This window comes from Gambusia affinis, linkage group LG09 (genome assembly GCF_019740435.1).
Source record: "Gambusia affinis linkage group LG09, SWU_Gaff_1.0, whole genome shotgun sequence".
NCBI lineage: Eukaryota > Metazoa > Chordata > Actinopteri > Cyprinodontiformes > Poeciliidae > Gambusia > Gambusia affinis.
Window position 1 is genome coordinate 23,823,128 of NC_057876.1, and position 21,886 is coordinate 23,845,013.

At 39.7% G+C, this 21,886-nt stretch overlaps 1 protein-coding gene across 1 annotated transcript in view; it reads left to right on the top strand.

The window, feature by feature from the left end:
- mrpl11 (mitochondrial ribosomal protein L11) overlaps positions 1 to 21,886 on the top strand; it is an 86,826-nt gene that overhangs the window by 25,567 nt on the left and 39,373 nt on the right. Inside the window, exon 3 of the mRNA XM_044126217.1 lies at positions 4,498 to 4,676. Within this exon, the coding sequence (XP_043982152.1) occupies positions 4,554 to 4,676 (123 nt within the window). The 5' untranslated portion in view covers positions 4,498 to 4,553. The remainder of the gene's footprint in view (positions 1 to 4,497; positions 4,677 to 21,886) is intronic.

The window sequence follows — 21,886 nt, forward strand, 5'->3', positions numbered from 1 at the left end:
TCCCCCTTTTTGCATTTAAATTTAGCAGCATCACGGAGGCGTAACAAAGGTCATTGAACCGGTTTCCTGTTGTTGCAGGTACAAAGGCTGATCCCTCCGAGAAACTTAATTACTATTCGGCTTTTATTTCATCAGACTGCAGCAAAAGATATGAAAGATAGAGAGAGGAGAAGACTTAATTTCCCCAAGGCTGATATAATACCAGTGTCATTTATATTGAGCGCAGTCTGGGACTTTCAAACCAGAGAAGTCTCAAAGACCAATTTGTTCATTTTTCAAAAATGGCATTTTATTGAGGTTCAATATCTGCAACCTTGACTTTTAAATAAAAGATTTAGGGGCGTCACTGATGGTGGCTGCAGTTCGACTTTCCTCACTAATTAGGAACAAAGTGAAGCTAATAGCTTGAACAGCAAGCAGCAGTGGGCTTCCCCGGTGCAATAAAGCATGCCGTCTTTATTGCAAACAGATTAATTTCTTCGGTCAATGTCTGCTTTATCCTTGAGATGCGCTCGGTTTTAATTATGCTGCAACACGACGCAGTCGGCTGCCTGTTCTGTGACAACCTTCAGACGCTTCTGAGGCTCAGGTGATAAAATGTGACGTGTTTCTGCATGTGAAGCGTAGATGGTTTCTGCAAACCTGCACATTCTCCGTGACAGCTGGGATTTCTTTCGTTTCTTACCTCCGTGCTGACATTTTACTGACATGTTTACCTCTGTCAGAAATCTCTTTTTCACACCTGTGATGGTTTCCAGACAGGCTTCAGCGGAGTCTGAGAAGTCACACATTGTCTCTGAAATGTTGGATTTTGTAGACCATGGATGGACGGACGGCTGGATGTATGGATGGGTGGGCAGACGGACAGACGGTTGGATGGTTGGACAGACAGATGGACGGTTGGATGGTTGGACAGACAGACGGACGGTTGGATGGTTGGACAGACAGATGGACGGTTGGATGGTTGGACAGACAGATGGACGGTTGGATGGTTGGACAGACAGACGGATGGTTGGGCAGACAGACATACAGACGGTTGGATGGTTGGACAGACAGATGGATGGTTGGGCAGACAGACATACAGACGGTTGGATGGTTGGCCAGACAGATGGACGGTTGGATGGTTGGCCAGACAGATGGACGGTTGGGCAGACAGACAGACAGACGGTTGGATGGTTGGACAGACAGATGGACGGTTGGATGGTTGGACAGACAGACGGACGGTTGGATGGTTGGACAGACAGATGGACGGTTGGATGGTTGGACAGACAGATGGACGGTTGGATGGTTGGACAGACAGACGGATGGTTGGGCAGACAGACATACAGACAGACAGACAGATGGATGGTTGAACAGACAGACAGACGGTTGGATGGTTGGCCAGACAGACAGACGGTTGGATGGTTGGACAGACGGACAGACAGATGATTGGACAGACAGACAGACAGACAGACAGATGGATGGTTGGATGGTCGGATGATTGGATGGTTGGACAGACAGACAGACAGACAGACAGACAGACAGACAGACAGACAGACAGACAGACGGTTGGACAGATGGACGGTTGGATGGTTGGACAGACAGACAGACAGACAGACAGACGGATGGTTGAACAGACGGACGGTTGGATGGTTGGACAGACAGACAGACGGTTGGATGGTTGGCCAGACAGACATACAGACGGTTGGATGGTTGGACAGACAGATGGACGGTTGGATGGTTGGCCAGACAGATGGACGGTTGGGCAGACAGACATACAGACAGACAGACAGATGGATGGTTGAACAGACAGACAGACGGTTGGATGGTTGGACAGACAGACAGACAGATGATTGGACAGACAGACAGACAGACAGATGGATGGTTGGATGGTCGGATGATTGGATGGTTGGACAGACAGACAGACAGACAGACAGTCAGACAGACAGACAGACGGTTGGACAGATGGACGGTTGGATGGTTGGACAGACAGACAGACAGACAGACAGACAGACGGATGGTTGAACAGACGGACGGTTGGATGGTTGGGCAGACGGACGGTTGGATGGTTGGACAGACAGACAGACGGTTGGATGGTTGGACAGACAGACAGACGGTTGGACGGTTGGGCAGACAGACGGTTGGACGGTTGGGCAGACAGACAGTCAGACAGACAGACGGTTGGACGGTTGGATGCCTCCAACATTTAACCAACAGGACAATGAATCAATTCTGGAAATAATAACATTTTTCTCTTTCATTGTTTTTTTCCAGACTTTTCCAGACTTTTCCAGGTAGACCTTGAATCCCAGCCTCTCCCTGCGGTTCAGTTTATTAATCTGACGTTGTGCATTAACAAATTGCTTTCCAGTGGCGCTCTCCAAATCTCAAACTAATTACTCTTCCTGTGTTCTCCGTGTTAATGCTGATGCTGTTAGCATGAAATGCCTAAAGAGGGGCTCAGAAATGTGTCTGTTCCTCCACATTAGCGCAGCTTTGATTTGATTACTCGCTGCAGAGCATTAACTCAGCTCTGACCGAGCCTTCATCGTGCAGCATTCAGCCACACTCGCTGCTCCTGTTGCCTGCTCTGCCTCTAATATAAATTTAGCTGGGCGAAACGCTCAGCGAGTGCCGTTTTGACGCCTTATGTAGGTCAATTCTTCTTCGGCGGCGTGTGATGAGTGATTTGGTTTTGTGGAAAAGGGAACTGCGGTTTTATTATTCATACTCCAACAGAGATTGGAGATTTGGTGCATTAAAGCATGACTCTGTCGCTTCCCCTCCTCGCAGAAGTGGTATTCTTTCTCTAAATTGAAATTAAAATGAGCATTTCATGTCGGTCCGAACTGTTTTTCAGCCTTAAAAATCTTGTTAAGATTCATCCCTGGATGGCCCATTTTCAGTTTAAAAGCCTTTAATTTCACCTTGTAGCTGCGGTTTCTGTAAGATTTATTGAGTTTTCTTCTTATGTGATTGCAAAAGTGGCTTTTCTAACTTCTGATTTAATGCAATTGGGCTCCGCAAAATGGACCCAACTCTCGTAATTTCTCCACAGTGCAACAACTGAACACATGAGGTGAGTAGCGTGAAATTGACCTTGGGAAAGCAGCAGTGTGTGCGCGTCACGTTGAGATTGTTATTCAGAGAATCCAGACTAAATGGGTTTTATTTGGGACTCTCTCTCTCTGCAGAACCAGCGCCAACCTTAATGCCCTTACAAATATTGGCTCATGGTGGCTGCACCTTAACGGCCGCCTGATAATCATCAGTTCAGATAAAATCACGTCTTTTCTTCGGAGTAGCTTATCCGTGTTTGTAGCTTCAGAGCCGAACGAGGCGCCGTGCAGCTTTATGGTCGTGTCTCTTCTGTTGATCTAATTGGATACCCTCTGTTGCCGACCATGAATCATTGCCGGACCTCCTCTCTGCTCTCAAGCACTTATTTCATTGAATGCATGGTTCCTCTGAAACTCAAAGCTCTGTTTTAAAACTTGTCTCTTTCCCCTGGCTCCAGCCGTTGATCTTTCTTTCCTCTTCTTCTTCCTGTCCGTTTTTTACTGTGTAGCAGTGTCACTTTTTATTCCTGTGGCAGATTATTCGTCTGCTTTTATGTCCTCTGCCTCCCCAGAGAAAGGCTCTAAGTTCAGCCCGTTCCCTCCTCTCTGCTAATTGACTCCTAATTTCACAAATGCACTTGTAGGTGGAAAAGAAAAGCCGACTTGTCTTTCTGTCCATGTGGAGGACTGACATGAGCACCTCTGCTCCATTTATCTGGCCTTGATTCTTGATCTCTGTTGAGACGGAGGACGCTCTGCAGTTCAGCGGTCCAACTAAAAATGGAAAACATTTTGTTGTTCAAAGTATATTCACCAACGATGGGATGAGTTTTGTAGTAACTGATTACATTTACTAGAAAGATGTACTGTTAAGAGTGTTTTTACTTTTAGAAAATGTTACTCTTACTTCAGTAACATTTTTACTATCGATATTCTTACTTGAGTAAAATGTGAGTAGCTTCATTGAATGAAGAGCAGACCACACACACACCTCCAACTTTCTTTAAAAATGGTCTGAAAGTTTTCTTCTTTTGCCTGATTCTGTTATTTCTATCTTACACAAATGCCTTTTCTATACTTTGTTTGATAACTAATGACAGCATGGAATCTGTTCTGCATATTTAAAAGTAATCTTAGAATAAAGTCTTGATATATTCACAGAAAGGTGTACTTTCTTTCTACCGTGTCTGTAGTTAAAGGCAGGAGTTTCTCCCTCGGCAGCTGATCTGCACTGCGAACAGCTCCAGGAAAGCTGCTTTTCTTTGACAATCGAAGGCAAAGATTTTTTTAATTACTCGCCTGATGCAGAGTAGAAAAGCTCTGGCTCTGCCTGTGGGTATTCATATTGACTTGAGTATATGATGTTTTAATGAGGCAGCCTTGTGAATGATTTGTTGCAATTGGTTACGCTTAGAAGACTAATTTGTTTGTTCTTTCCTTCGTTTTTCTGTGTTTCCAGTGGATGGATTCTTTGTTGACTCTGAGGCAGATTTGAGGTTTTTCAAACAGACCAGGATGTCAAAGATCTCCAAGGCGGTGAAGGCGGTGAAGAAAGTGGACACTGGCAATGTAATCCGGGCCATCGTGAGGTCAGGACAAGCGGCTCCCGGCCCCCCGCTGGGCCCCATCCTGGGACAGGTAAATTAACTACCATTTCACTTCTTGTTCTCTCAATTTGCTCTGAGTGATCTTTAATATCAACCTAATTGCGGGAGCCTTGCTTCGTTTTATTAGCCGACCTTTCTCACCCAGCTTCCATTAGCCGTCAGACAACCTGATCCTTTCTTATTTTCACTTTGCCAATCACGCCGCTCCCTCTTCCCCCTCCACTGACCTCGCGCTACACCTCCGTCTCCTCCCACAGCTCTGTTTAGACTTCTTATTCTAGTCGCACAGCTCCATTGTGCAGGTGTGTGCCACACACTTCCCTCTGCGTGAAACGTTTTTATCAGTTTCCAGGCTAAAGACACTAACGCCTCCATCAGCAGCAGCTGTCTATAAACATTAGCTTCACTCTTTACAGGCCTGTAGATGAAATGGGACTGAAGGTTTGAAGGCTTCAGCTTAAAATCTTCTGTTCTCCTTTCCGCCTCAGTTGCTCCGCCGAGGCAGCCGAGGTTGTATGGGTTTCTTTTATTTATTTGTTTCTCAGGAATGCACCGCTGCAATTTTTTCTCCACTGATGTTGATTGTAACCAGAAAAATGTATCTGCTGGCTGCTACAGTAACAAGAAAAGTCAGCACTCCTCAAACAATGAGTGCTACCCGAGTTATTTGTTTTTTTTTCCTGAATAAAACAACAATGCTGTGTCTCAGATACTCAGTACAAACAGAGCTCCGCCATGTTTGGTCAGCTGGTTTTACCATTGTTTGCATTGTACAATGGCTGCTGGAAAAGACAAGTGTGTTTTTAGTTTTGTTAACTAACCATTCGGAAACTATTTGCTACATTGTTGTTGGTTGTGCAGGAGGTTCCACTTGTGCTTTTCAAAGATGTATGGTTTTATATTTGCGCATCTGTTTGCAGCCAAAGTCAGTCATCAAGGCCGGCTATCCATTCATGTTTTAGGTCTTCTAGGTTCATCACACCTGAATCAAATGATGGTTCATTTAGCAGTTCTCTGCAGAACTTCGACATGCTGAGATGTTGGTCGGACCTTTTGAATCAGCTGTGTTGGAGCAGAGACACTGGATGCATTCATACCAGCTTCGTTTAATCTGCCTTAATCCAACTCTAGTCTGTTTGTTTGAAAGTTTGGTTCGTTTGTTGAGGTATGAATGCGCAGCAGAACGCTGATCTGGACCAATAAAAACAAACTCTGGTCTCGGTTCAGTTGACTCTGGCGCATACATATGTGAATGCCAAGTGGACTGGAAACTGCTCTGAAAGCAGGATGTGGACTATAGCGCAGGGCATTCTGGGTAAATACAACCAAAACGAGTTGATAGTTAGTGGGAGAAACTATCGACTCTTTGTGGTTTTCTACCAAAGACAAAAGAAGAAAATCCTACAACCGCTAAAATCTGAAACTACTTAATGCTTTTTGTTTACATTTTGTGAAGGAGGAAGTTGCGCTCACATGTTCTTCTGAGGTCTTTGTGTCACTTCCTTCAGTGGCTCTTGATGCAGCGCCACCACAGGCGAGGAGGGGAACAGCTTTCTCAAAGTTTGTTTCAGTGTGAAAGCGAAACACATCAGCTGGAAATGTGACAAATATTTTAAGAGATGCTTCTTTTGACTTGGACACCTCTGCTTTAAGATGCAACCAGGAGAATGTCAGGACAAACCAGAGGAATCGAACAGCTGGAGTTTGTTTGGTGTTAATCAGAGCTGCTCTAAATTTTACAGGTGTGTCCTGACTGGCTCTTTCTCGCTGTGAGTTTGCATGTGGTAAAAGTTTTTGGATCTAGTTAAGTGGGTGTAAAACTTCTATTTTTGCATCCCAAAGAATTGAAGACCTTTTACATCCAGTGATCTTGCTTCAGAGTCTTTCTTGTAAAGCTTTTATTTTATTTCTCACCATAAAGGAGCAATCTGCCCCTGCTTTTACAGCCATTGAGCTATTAAAGGTTGATCGTCCCTTTCCAGATTGAATGAAAGCAGCTGCTCGGCTCGTTTCTGTACATACAAACGATCCAGTTAACCTCTTTTAATGGACAGTACTCATCAGCCCTGAACGCTGTTGCACACTCTGAAACCAGATCAATTCTCACACTTAATCCATCTGAGTGACTTAATGGTGGCGCTCAAGACAGCAGGACGGGAAAGTGAACAAAGCTGGCAGGACAGAGAAGATGTGAAAAAGGAGATAAGAGTTAAAATTATCACACTCTTCTTTCAAAGCCGGCTACACAAAATACTAAAATTCAGCTAAAACAGCCAAAGAAAAATAGCTATTTTTACTTTGCCTAATCAGGAAAACATCTTTAGCTGCACAGTCAGACACAACTGATTAAACCACTTGCAAAGAACAGACAATTAAGGCTTCAAATTATAAGACAATGAGCATCTGTTCTGGTGTTATTTCTGACTGAAGGACGTCTTGCGTTCGTTTGAACCAAACTCAGAAGCTTGGAAGTGAAATATTAAATACTTCATTCTGCTTCCACCCGTGGATTACATTACAAGCATTGCTAAATTGTGCGTCCTATTCTTACATGACGGGACGTTGCAGCAGAAATGAAGGCAACGCGAGGGAAAGTAATTTGGTTACGTCGGCGCAGCGGCTCATCAGTTTATCCCAGCTGGTTCCGGTGGAATTTTTTAAGCCACCTACCGAATAATTGTTCCAGAAATGGTGGCAAATTGGGAGTTTATTTTAAGCTATTATAGCAAACAAAGGATTGCATTGTCAAGCAGATTTTTCTTAGAAAGATGCTTCTACTGGTGCTACACAGGGTTTGTTTCGTTGGTATTCAGGGTTTTTCATGTGCAGTTATGGGGAAAATAAAATACCCCATTCTGTAAATTCTAGTTTTGTTTGTGTGTGTTTTTTCCTGTCCTCAGAGCCCTACAACAGGAGTACTGGGGGACATTTCCCATCTCGCTTTAATGGCTTTTATTAATTTAAAGGCACAATAGACTTCTGGTTCAGGCAGCATTGAGGGCAGACAACTACATTTATAAAGACACAAGCATGAGCCGGAGGAAGGACCAGAGAGCCGAAAACAACCAACAAAGATCGTTTATTAGCTGCAGAATATTAAAATAATTTGATCTTTACCTTCGAAACGTATTTATAACTAACCTCAGGTGTACAAAAAAACACTTTTTCCACTCTGTGATTGTTTATCTAAGAAGAATGAGATCAAAATTCAAAATGGAGAACTGGGCATTTATCGTATCGGCTGTCATTTATCGTGATAAATTTATTAAGTTTTGATTTATTAAATAAATAAATACTATAAATTCCAGTTAATGATGGTTAAAACTCTGCCAATACTCTCCATATTGTCGGGATTGTTAGTTTTACTATTTTACTGTTAATAGATGCAAATATATGGATATAATATATGGATGGATGGATGATGGATGGATGGATGGATGGATGATGGATGGATGGATGGATGGATGATGGATGGATGGATGGATGGATGGATGGATGGATGGATGGATGATGGATGGATGGATGGATGGATGGATGGATGGATGGATGGATGATGGATGATGGATGGATGGATGGATGGATGATGGATGGATGGTCTGTCTTACTTTTATATTTGTTGTTTCATTCAGATAAATCAGAAAATTAAGCCAGTTTGTTGTTTTCCTTCCCCTCCATTGTGGATATTATATAAAAATATGTATTTTCTGAACATCACAGACTTTCATTTTATATTTCTGTTATAAGTTTGAGTAAATAAATCACCACTGCACTTGGAGGCACTCTGGGGGATAAAATAAAAGCTTTGCTTGCAGATGGAGGGAGTTTGTGTGTCGCATTAAAAGCAACATTATTTATTATTTTTTCTATGTCCTGCCTCTTAGGTTCAACCAAGCATTGTTACTAATTAAAAAACTACATTTTTGGATAGAAGAACATATATATTTATATGTGGCTTAAAAAAAAGTTAAGGACTCATGTTATAGTTGATGATTGATAAATTCATCCAGTCATCCAGAGACTTCCTGTAAAAATGCAGGAGTTTGTGCCGTTTGTTGCTCTGGAGCAGATTTAGTCCTCAGGTGATGAGATCCTGCAACTTTTAGATGCAACATTGCTGCAACGCACCTGAATCAAATGACTGAATTCCCTCATCGGCAGAAAAACACTAAAGATTATGTATGTATGCTTCCTTGAACAGGTTAGGATAGGTCTACGGGTGACAAAATGTGTTCATTACATTTTTTCATTCCAATTTTCTAGGACTTCCAAAAATAATTCCTACAAAATTAGATTTTAGTCTGCTCAGTTCTAACTAATTTTCACTGTTTTAGAGCGCCTTGTCATTTTAAATCTGAATAAGCAGCTGCTGGCCACGCCCCCATACTCAATGGTTGCAAACTGATGCGCAATTTACATCTTAGAAAAGCAGAAGTGGAACCTCCTCCACAACCAACAAGAACGTAGAAAATGGTTTCTGAATGGCAAGTCAACAGCAAAACACTTGAAAATAAATTGGTAAAACCAGCTGACCAACCGTTCTGGAGCTCTGCTTGGGTTGCTAGGTGATGGGGCTGTGGTTGCTAGGCAACGGCACACTTCCCTTCCAATGTGATTTAACAACTGAGAGGTTTTTCAAAACATCTCATTTTCCAGACACCAGAAACATTCACTTACAGCTCTGGAAAATATTAAAAGACCTCTTAAATGATCAGTTTCTCTGATTTTACTTTTTTATAGGTTTAGGTTTGAGTAAAATGAACATTATTTTTTTTTTCCATGAACTACTGACAACATGTCTCTGAACTTCCAAGCAATTTATTTAGTATTTATTTGCAGAAAATGAGAAATGGTCAAAATTATTCATTCATATTCATTTAGAAACAAGAATACTAATGTTTTAACTCTGGAAGAGTTCAGAAATCAATATTTGGTGGAATAACCAGGAGGTTTTCGATGGGGCTCTGTGGAGTGGGCTCTTATTTTTTTCCAAACTCTATTTCCCAAAAAAACAGCTGGGTGGTTTTTTTTAAGCTCCTCGCTTGTTTTTAGAAGCAACTGAAACCCAAGTGAAAGTACAGAAATGTCCAAAATGTAAATTTTCGCATAAAATCCCCCCATTTATAGACTGTTGTCAATCTTCCAAGGGTTGGGTGAGCCAAGAAAATGAGCCCAACTTCAAATCATGTGCATAAAAATAAATATTTTTGGCAGCTTGCTAGTCTGAAGCATCTGTTTGCATTTGAAAAAGTCTGGCAGCAGGACTTTGGTTTGCAGTGTTGCGGCTAAATAAATCTTAATACCTTAACAACATTTGGCAGAAACCAAATAAATGAGAAGGAAACACCAAGTGTGAAGCACCAAGGTGAAGAAGAAGTGATGCGGCTGATTGTTGAGCCTCAGAACGCCTGCAGTCGTTGAGCCAGCCATGAAGGGGTTAATTCAGACGCCATCTGTCTTAAAGTCCCAAAGGTTGGTTACAATGAGGTTCAGCAGCTTTTCACAAATAAAAACAGGTCAGCATTTCTTCACAACAATGTGACGGATTGTCAGAGTCGTGCAAAAAAGAAAAATCTTGTTTGAGCACCGAGTTTATTTGCATTTTTCCTCCTTATCGTCACTTTCAGTGGATTAAAACGACGATAGTCTGGAATGTGACGTTCTCTGGAAAACATTGGAGCATAAAATAATTGTTTGTTTTTCCCTTGACGCTGTGAGGGAGCGCAGGAATATTTTTAGGTCACCATATCACATTATTTGATTATATTATATTTTTATGAGTGCTGGGATTTTAATGCATTAATTTCTATTAATTCAATACGTAGATTTTAACAAGTTTAACACAATTTATTACTCTTTTCCCCCTATTTACATATAAAAGTCAGATGGGACGTTGGAAAATACTATTGTTGTGCTAAAAGTAGTTAGCCTAAAGGGGACTGAAACGACTAATCAGATTAATTCTGACTAATAAACTATTTAAATAATTGTCACCTAATTTAGTAAACAATAATTAACCAAACAATATAAAGTAGAAAAAATACCATTTGCTGAAAAAACAACAAATTCACAGCAGTAATTAAGCCAAGACTGTAAAAAATATTTGCACATTTTGCATTTAAGATAAATCTGTAAATATGTTTCACCCAGAACTTCTCAAGTGGCCGAATTTTAGTTGGTTCATATTCACTAAAAATGCTATATTACTACATTTTAGTCAATAAAATGCTTATTTTTCTTTTAAAAAAAGGAGCTAAATTGTTTATTGGTATATTTTACTGTATTTCTAATATTGTAGAAAACATAAAAGAAAAGAGAAATTGGTAGAATGTGCTGATCTTGTTACCCGATTAATTGAATTGATAGAATAACTGATTATTAAAATAGTTTAGTTGCAATTAATTAACAAGAAAAAGGGTCAATTATATGGTTTTTGATTAAATGTAATAAATTTGAATGAACAGAAATTAAATCGTTTAAAATTTTTTATCTACTCCAACAACTAATTGATATATATCTCATATATTAAAAATGTAACTCTTCTCATTAAAATCTAATTTAACAGGAAAACCCACTGAGGATTCTTAAAGTCTGCTGAACATCGTTTCCTTTTGGCCGTGTAATCTCTTGTAGAACCGGCCCAGATATTCTGTTCAGGTCGGTGGCATCTTCGTCTTTCCTGTCACCTGGAAAGTCATAATTTGTTTTCTTACCTGGGCCCAAAGCGGGCGCTCACTTCAGCTGTCAGGCGTCCTGCGGCGAGCGGCTGGGGGACAGAGCCCCCCTGCAGAGGGCGAGAGCTCAATTCATCCTGACTTCCTGCACGAATCCACACATCGAAGGCAGCGACTCGCACGCCTGCTGGCTTTTAGGGGGGTTTTAAGCAGCAGGTCTCAGAAGGGTTACCACGGCGATAGATGGCGTGTCACAATCTGAGCGGTTCCTATTGTAATGGAATAATTAGTGTAGAAGTGCTGGGTGACTAACGATGAAGCAGGAAGTGAGTTTTACCTCGTTTCACTCAGATGTGGGGGGGAAGTGCGACTGCGTTCCTGCTGCAAACTGAGGCTAAATTCACCTCCAGACGGCCGGAGGTCCTCAAAGATTTAACTGTTTCATGATGAAATTTTGGGATGAATTTCCATATTAACCTACTTAGATTCATGGCAATGGGGCATCAGCAGAAAAAAATGATTTTAATGTTTTAAAATCAGCGTGATTCACAATCAAGACTTTTCGTTTCTAATTTTATATATTTACTAAACCCTTTCATGCGTAGCGGTCTCTGCAGTGGACTGAAAGACTGAAAGACATTTTCTTTTGTTTCTTGGGGATTTTGATGTCATAAATGCACACAGACCACTGAAGAAGACACTAGCGCATCATTTAATACACTGCCAACTACTGGCCAGCCACTGCAACTGCAAGAACATTTTTGTTAAATCCAATATGGCTGACAGATGAAGAAGCAACTGGGGAATATCCAATCCCTCCTTCTACTGTAGACGACTCTTGCAGGAAAAAATAAAAATTACTGTGACATCAAGTAACCCCTAAAGACTAATGCTACTGATGTATTTTCTAAATAACAACTTTGTTTTAGCAGAAAATTACAACTAATCACCTAGAAAAACAAATTCCTACCATTTTTATGCCTTAAGAAAAATAAAAACACTTTGGAAAACAATTCTGACATAAAACATCATATTTCATGCATGAAAAGGCTAAAATAGTTTTTTTTCTTTAAACCACTTGATGGTAAAATCTGAAATCTTTAGTTTTTGTTTCATTTACTCCAGATTGAAGTGTTTTATTGGTGTGTTTGGGTTCCTTGTCCTTCACTTGCATCTCGTTAAGTAGGTACCGCCCCGTGTGTTTGAGTTTTTATGAAGTTTATTGTTAAGACTTTATTCTTTGAGTTTGTACCAAACAGTCCAAAAAATGCTGCATATTCGCAATTCAGCATTCATAAATTTTTCTGCGGAACGTGAAAATTTGCCTATTTTTTGTAAAGCAGATCTAAAATATTGAAATGGAAACGTATCTCAGGAAGCCAAAATTTCTTGGCATTTAGTGGAACCAGTTTCTAATAACTTCTTGTTTGTTGGCTGGTGATTTAGATATTTTTTTTCCCAACTTTGATCTACATCTGCTGACCATTTTTATGAAACTTTTCTGTGGCCGGCGCTCATGTTATAGTAATTTTACAATTACTCCATTATTGTTAAAGATCTTGTTACTCTTTTTTTGGACCATTGTGCTTGGAAATTAGAAACTTCCTATAATATTTCACCTCATAAGTTTAAATCCATGTTTACGTTTAAGCAGCTGCGATCAAAACATTCACCTAATAATCGTGCAAACAGTGAATATTTCCTGCTGTTTCAGTGTAACAACAAACACAAAAGCCCAGAGCTGAGGTGGGTTATTCAGAGCCGGTTGTAAATGTTTTCCAGCCTCGTTCGTTTAGATCCCTGAATGGATTTCTGTCTGCTTGGTGATTGATGTTTGCGAAGCCGGGCTCACAGCAGGACCTTCAGAATCACATTTTAGACTTTTTGTTCTTCTGATAATCTTCCTCTGGAGACCTTCAGTCTTTTTTAGCCTCCCTTTTCTTCTGTGCTTTGTTGCGTAACACCTAGATGGCAGGTTTACTCTGAAAAGAAACACCCGACGTATTAGCTCAGATATTGCAAATGAATTTTTGTAAGCAGGATTACAGATGCATAATTTAAGATTTGCATCAAGGAGCTGTGAGTAATTCATCCCCAAACATCCCTGCAGCTTGATTTCATACCTGCTCTTTCTTCTCGTTCTTTCTTCCTAAATTTTGCATAATTCATAAAGAGCGTTGGTACACCATGGTTTTGCAGATGACAGTCTCCCCTCAGCTTTCACTAAGTTATTCAGAGTTAGAAATACAATCTTTTCACATTGCGGCACAGGAAATTTTATACTTACTTTACAGTTTCTGCCTTAAAGCTGCTGGGACGCATTTTTTAAATGAGCCGCATGATTATGTGCAATAAAAGTAACTCATCCAACTCTCCTCTGTCTTGGTTTTCTGGCTTCCTTCTCTGTTTGTTTGTTTGGTCTTTTCTGCTTTGGGTAATCATGATTATCAGCGTTTAGCAGCTAAATTACTGAATTAAATATCAGCTGAATCTTTGAATGAGCAGAATCTCTAAATACGCCGTTCTTTCCTGAAATGTGGGTTGTATGCAGTTAAATATTTATGACACGTCAGCGTTGTTTGCCTTTTGTATCTGGTACATTGCATCCTCCTCAAAAACATGTAAATGTTTATAAATTTAATAAATAAAAAGAGATCGACGTGATCTAAGAACTTCCCTTCAGTGTCAATACTGGAAAATCTTTGATTAATTATAGCTAACAGCTACAGATACAACAGTTTTTATCGGTTTAATCTGAGATTAAAACAAAAATATAACATTTGAAGATGCAAGCAATGCAAAGTTTAAAGCGTAGAATAAAATTCAGATCATATATTCTTTTACATGTTGTAGTTATTTTTTAAAAGAATATATAATTTACATAGTTTTCTTTAAAATTGACTGATAAATGACGGTCGCTCTTTAAAGCTAATGAATTTTTTCATCTATCAATATTAAGTTGGACTGTTTAATACAGAACTTAACTTTATATGTATCTTTTGTTTTCTTAAAAAAATATTGAAGAAAATCTATATTTTATTCACGACAGAAATGTATTTATATTTAAAGAAAAATATTTTTTTCTTATTTTAAAAAATGTATATCCGATTTATTTCCTTTTTCTTTCTGTTGTCTTGCATTTATTCTGCAAAACTGGATGAAATGTCGCACATTTTAACTTCATTAAACCTTTTAAGTCTGAATAGTGTAAATAAAAAACTAAAATACGTAAGAAGCGGTTTGGATTTTTACTAATGTTTCTTTAATATAAAATTACACCCAAATGCTTTTTCTGACATCAGTTAAAAGTAGGTTTTTATTTATGCTTTCCTTTCATTTTAATTTGTATTTAAATGTACTTTGGCTGAGGATACTTCATGAAACTTTTTTATATCATTATTATTTCTGCTCTCTTTGTTGTTTCTCTGTTTGACTGATTTGAACATTTTCTCAGATTTAAAGCTTTAGATCCTCCTGATGTGACAATCACTGAGATTGTCACATAAATAATAACTTTTCTTCCATTTGAGTTGCTGTGGGAACTTTAAAATCTGATTGAAGATCAGCCATCAAAGCTGCTGCTGCTTAATTTTTCATAGCGTGAGTCATTTAGCAGCATTTACCGCTGAATATTTTATTTTCTTTTAAAGCGAAAGCCTTTATTTTGGCGGAGAGCCGACGTGTTTTCTCTTGCTGCTTGGCATTAAGCTCTCATGAAGATTCAAACTATTGTGATCATATATTTTAGTATAATCCCCCCAGCTCTGGTTTAAAACCTTTCACAGGGATGCTTCAGTAGGACTGGGAAGTATTTTCGGATGCAGCTTCTTTTCCAAATGTTTGGAATCTGATAAATTTTATCGCTCTGTTATTTTTGCGACGGCCGACGAGGAGCAGTGGTTTCTTCCTGAAGCGTCGAGTTTGCAGCACTTACTGCCTGTCTGTGTGTTCGTGGCTCGTTTCACCTCTCAATGCTTGTTCCTCGCTGTGTCCTCTCAGAATATTCTGTTTGAGTGAAAGACACGTTAAATAATGCATGCAAGACTCCGCTGAAATCATTTTGCATGCAGAGTTTTCTCACTTTCCTTGTTACATCTCAGTCTACAGGTTTGGATTGTTTCGATCCAACATCCATCCATCCATCATCTATCACAAGGCAGAGAAAGAAACTCACACTCATCCCTAACACAACAGGCTCATTTATGAGGAGAACGTGCGAGTTGCATCCATCCTGAAGAGTTCACAAATCATTATTTGGTGGAATAACCAGGAGGTTTTCAGTCGGGTTCACTGCAGTGGTCTATTAATTTCAAAACAGTAATGGCAAAATAATACAAGGAGACATTCTCGAAGATCAATAAACTTTAAATTCTAACGAACATCTAACATTTAACACATTTTAAATATCCAGAATAAATAAACAAACAGAAAAAATAAAACAAAATGAATCATGAAGTTTCTATAGACTCGGTTGATTTGGGGAAAATGTTGTAACATTTGTTACATTTTCAGCTGGTGTGTTTTGTTTTCACTCTGCTCTGTGTCGAAAGATTCAAACGCTTTGAAAAACCTGTTCCCCTCCTCACCTGTGGTGGCGCTGCACCAAGAACCACCGATGGAAACAACATATAAACCTCAGAAGAAGACACTGAGCAACTTCTCTTTTCACCAAATGTGAACAAAAATGGAGTGGCGCCAGATTTTAGCGGTTGTAGGACTTCCCTCTCTCAAACGTTGGTTCTGGTTGTATTTACCCAGAATGCCCTGGACTGTAGTCCTCTTTCTGTAGTCCTAGGTTCGATTGTGCGTTCGGGCCTCCCCAGATGAACCGGACTTTCTAGACAAACAGACCAGAGCTTGATTAAAGTGAACTAAACAGGGTCAATGTGAATGTAGTTATTAACATGGAATGGAGGAAATGAGGCTCATTGTAAAAACTGGAAATGCTGTTAGAAGAGTAAATAAAGCAGAAAAACATTTTAAAATTAAAACTAAGAAAAAAGGGTGAGACACAATAAACTGACGAACCGTTTTAATTTAAAGGCTGCGTGAACCAAGTCGTTTTTGCTCCTCAAGTTTTCAGGGAGTTTTTGTAATAATTTAAACTATTAAAAAATGAGCCTATGGAAAATAAAAGCATGATATTTTTTATTAATAGACTTTTAAGTGTTTGTTAAAGTTCAGTCTTCAGTCCATTATGGCGCCTTTGCTCCTTGAAGTCTCTGTTTTTAGCAGATTATCTGAGGAAAACAACAAATTTCTGCCTTTTCCTCATTAAACCAGAAGAACTTCTGACCCGTTTATTCATGGATATTTTGGATTCACTCAGTGACTCAGTGGACTTTTGTGAAGTTGGACCTCATCAGCGAAGTTGTTGAATTACTCATAATCTGTGGAAGGGGAATGTTTAAAAGCCTTTTCTACCAATATTTCTGACGTTTAGTCTTTGTTTTTATTTCCCCTTGTTTTTGTTTAAAAGTGAAACCGGGTTTATGTCTCACCTGATACCTTTAAATTACTTGTGATTCATCCTTAAGCTGCTTCTTTTCAAGCTTTTTGACCCACTGTCTGTGCAGTTATCGTAAAGATTTTCCTATTTTGCTCTCAGTTGTGTTTTCAATAACTTTAATCTCATCATAAACATTTGACTTACTTATCCGATGAAAGAAATTGCTCCCAGACGCAGAAATCTAGTTGGTTTCACCTCATCAGTCACCAGAATCTGAGCAGACAGAAACTCTGTAAACACTTCAAAGTTCATCGGGTTGTTTCTGTTTTCTGTCGTCGATCAGCATGACTGATGCGGCGCCGTGTTCATCCACCAGCCTGGTTTCACGTTTTGTCACAGACATTTTATGCATCATGTCTCATGTAATCCAGGCGATCTCCTTTCTTTTTTCTTCTTGTTAGTTTAGCGATAATCTGATAATGATTTCCTCCTGAGGAGTTTTAGGTCCTTGGCATCCTGAAGCGTCATCTGATCAGTCAAAGCCTTGCAGCGTTTTGATGAATCTGAGCCGACAGAAATCCTGTAGCAGCTCCAGGATTCATCTGGTCGTTTCTGCTTCCCGTCATTAATAAACATGAGGAACAGGAAGCCGTGCAGAACCGCTGCTCTGCTCCACATTGTTCTACAGATTAAAGATTATTCATCCTATCATGAGTCAGACATTTCCCTTTATATTTACAATGTTTAGAGCGCGGTTATTGTTTCAGGTTTAGAGTTTCGCTCTTTCACTCTTTGAGTTTCTCTCTTTATGTCTTTCTCCTGCTCTTCATTTGCAGCTGCAGTTTTTATTTTCCATTAGCAGGCCTCCTCTGTTATCTCTGCTTTTTATATTTTCAGGTTCACTTTTCTGCTCCTTTAATTTCCCTCAGACTGTCAAACACTGAACCTGTTTGATCCGAATATTTCCAGAAACTCTCCGAGTCGTTTCGTCTCTTTCAGATGCAAAGAGAGAAACATTTTTCTGGCCAAATGTTTGATGCTCCGTTCAAAGCAGAAATTCCCCCACAAAAAATACCAAACTCTGAATTAACAACAGACGTTTTTATTGTCTGATTACGAGATAAATAGACATTTAAGTCTGACAAAGAGATTTTAAACTTAGCTAAGATTAAATAGTTTGTGTTAGAAAGTCTGCAAAAATATATTCTAAAAGACGGATTTCAGGGTGTGATCTAAATATTTGTATAAGCTGCTCTTGTTGCTTCAAATAACAATTATTTTAGTAATAAATTATCAGTTAGAATAATTTTGATTAATCGAATATTTAAAAAGCCTGTAAGCATAGCCATCAACAACGGCGGATAAACAGTTTTCCTGAAACAGTAAGTTGTTTCTTAGCCATTAACATGTTTAGCAGTGCGTACATGAAGTTGATTGACAGCGCTAAGACCCTCCTCCTGGCTCTGATTGGTTGTTTTTGATGCATTTCTTCAGATGGCAGTAATAGCTCGGAGAGGAGGCAGAGGAAAATAATAATTTAACAGATTATCTGTCTCATAACAAACTGTCACTACAAATATTTAAAAGTATATATAATAAAAATTACATGCTCCAGCTTTAAGGATTTAAAGTTCCTAAAATGAGTTTCACAAGTTTTATTTATGACTTTTCAGAGACTCTATCTGGTGATGCGTCAGAATAATCTAGTCACAGTTTAAATACAATCTTTATTGGTGTTTATATCGATGTTAATCCTTGTTTAAGTTGGGAACGTAATCCTTCATCTTTCCTTTGACGTTTTGTAAAACAAAATCTTCTTTTTGTATTTAATTCTCAATAATTAAAAACCGAAAACAGCAGCAAAACGTCCAATCAGATCAGCAGAGATCAAAACCTTCAAAGAACTTCAGGTTGGTGAAACAACTACAGAAATTTATTGCACTTTTTTTGATTTGGGCCCTAAGGAAATCGTCACCGCTCCGTCTGAAACCTGCATTAGTATTCGTTTGCCCGCAGTATTGCGTTGCATATCAGATTCTTTTGCATCATCTCTTCTCTTAGAGTTTTACTTTGAAGTGCTCTTCCCAAAGCAGCGGTGCTGACGGCGAGATGAATGATTTAGACGTCTGTCCGTTAAATGTGGCCTCTCTGTGCAGACAGGTGCGTCTGAGCTCATATGCATCGGAGTAATGAGGTGATGCACTTCGTCAGAAAGGACTCAGCGAAGCAGAACGAAGCCTTATGCTTGTTTAAAGGCTCCTCTAGTTGGGAATGTCATTGTTGTCAGGATGCTGTGCCGTGGCTCTAAATACATGAAGGAAGCAGCAGATAAATGGCAGTGGAGAGCCATTCTGCTTCAGGCAGCTGCCCCAGCCCTTTAATCTTAGCCATCCTCTTCTTTTCATTTTTTCTCCCTGGCTCTGACTAACCACCCCTGACAGGGAAGTGCAGAGAGGTAGGCTCCCTGTCGGCTGCGGGGCAAATTTAAACAAACGAGAGAAATAAAAAGAGCGAACCGGAGACAAAAAGGAGGAACTGACAGCTTTTTGAATAATTATTACAATGGATAATAAGGAGGAGGGAGAGAAGAAAGCGAACAGAAGAGGCTTTTCTTGAAGAGCAACTCATGAGAGTGAGAGGAAAATGCTGAGCATCGTATCTGCTGCTTAACAGGTGTAACAAATTCCAGGAGGCAGTCATTTTCCGCAGCTGCTGCCTTTGCAGCCGGTGCTTTTAGAGTAATAGAAATATGAAAAGTTGCCCAACAGGGACTGTATGCGGAGTGCATGTGTTTGAAATGTAGAGCGAACAAAGGAGGGGGAGAGATGAAAGACAGAGGCTGCATGCTTTCTGCCAGGTTGGTTATCCCTCTGAGGTTTCTCCCCGATCCAGAGTGAACGTCCCTGCAGTGACTCTAAATGATCAGAGTGCATTAGTCTTAATGCGTCCTCTGAAATCAAGCTCTAAAATGAGCACTTCCTGCTGGACAAAAAAAAGCCTCGGGTTCAATTAGCGCCGTCCATAAAAGCTGAGAAAAGAGAGCAGCAGGTGCATTCATGAAAAAATGATGTCACGCTTTTACTGCGGCCCTTAAAAGACGGCCCTCATCACCTTTTGAGGCGTTAAAGACAGACGCCACGCCGGATCATCTGAGCCAGAAGATCTGGGCTGCTGGGGCCGCCGGCGTGATCCTGATAAACGGCGGCTTTTCGCCTGATTTCACGCAGTCGCATCTGAAAACTTCCTGCCACTCCTGGTGGATTTTTAAGCTGCGACAAACAAATTTCTTCAAACAGATATTTTAGATTAGATCACGATGTGTTGCCTTTGAGATATTTCTGGCCTACTTCATGGTGTCAGACTGGTTCTGTTTGTTGAATTTACCTCAGCATAGGGCTGGACGATACGGCTGAAGAACTTATCACAATATCAGTCTATCAGAGACTGTTGATATTGATAATAATAGTTTTTTTTAAATATCTGAAATACTGTCCAACTGGTTTGTCTGATTCAGTTTTCACTCTACGCCATTATTCTTTGATTTTTAAGCAGTTATGAGGCGCAGTGGCGAAACCTGGAACTGCTGCTGCCAAGTTACTCAACAAGCCGTTGCTAGGTAACCACAAGTTACTCAGCAAGTTGTTGCTAGGTAACCAAAGAATGAGTGAATGAGTTGATTCCACCAACCTTGCTTAGCTGGGCATTAAAGCCTTTTGCTCCGCCTACATTTCCCACAATGCTGTGCTGTTCTGGATCAGAGTTCAGTGACTATTCTGAATATTGAATATTCTGTCAGATATATTGCCTATTGATAACGATCATGTTCAGAGCTGGGAAGAATTCCCCAAAATTGTACTCGAGTAAGAGTAGCGATACTTCAACATATTTTTACTCAAGGAAAAGTAAAAGGTATATAAAACATAATCAGACCAAAATATAAAGTTAAGTGGAAATTTTGTTTTTTTTATGGACGAAAATGACAGTAGCTCTAATAAGTAACAAAAAATCAGGCAAAAGAATAATTTTCCAAAATCAGTTTTTTCTATATAAAACTTTAACAAAATCTGCAGCTGTGTGTTTGTGTCTGGTGATTTTTTTTTTATTAAAACACATTTGATTTTCATTCAGTAAGAAGAGAAATACGTCATAATATTATTACTCAAGTAATAGTAAAAAGTACAGCATAGTAAATATTTAGTTTAATTAAATAACTGCAATAATTATTTAACATGATTAAATAATTATAGTAATTGTTTTATTTAATTATGAAATTAAATAATTAATTATTTAATCAAATTAAATAATTAATTATTTAATCAAATTAAATAATTGCTATAATTATTTAATTTCCCTTTGCTATTAATAAAGCATATTTGAATTTAAAAATACTCAAAAAAAATTGTTTTCAAAGTAGTTGGTCACATAAATGTAACTAATTACTAACCAACTTTGACCACGTCTATCATGAAAAAAAAAAAAAAAAAAAATTCCCTTCTCACCCACCGCGGGTGGTGATTCTTCTTCCTCTTAGCTCGGGTCCTCTACCAGAGGCCTGGGAGCTTGAGGGTTCTGCGCAGTATCTTGGCTGTGCCTAGGACTGCACATTTCTGGACTGAGATGTCTGATGTTGTTCCTGGGATCTGTTGTAGCCACTGTTCCAGTTTGGGGGTGACTGCCCCGAGGGTCCCGATGACCACAGGCACCACTGTGGTCTTCACCTTCCAGGCCCTCTCCAGTTCCTCCCTTAGGCCCTGGTATTTCTCTAGTTTTTCATGCTCCTTTTTCCTGATGTTGCAGTCACTTGGTATTGCCACATCCACCACAACGGCTTTCCTCTGTTGTTTATCCACCACGACTATGTCTGGTTGGTTCGCCTCACCATTTTGTCTGTCTGGATCTGGAAGTCCCACAGGATCTTAGCTCGGTCATTCACCTTCGGGGTGTTTCCCACTTTGATCTTGGGGTTCCAGTCCATATTCTGCACAGATGTTTCTGTACACTATGCCTGCCACTTGGTTGTGTCGCTCCATGTATTCTTTCCCTGCCAGTATCTTGCACCCTGCTGTTATGTGTTGGACTGTCTCAGGGGCCTCCTTGCACAACCTACACCTTGGGTCTTGT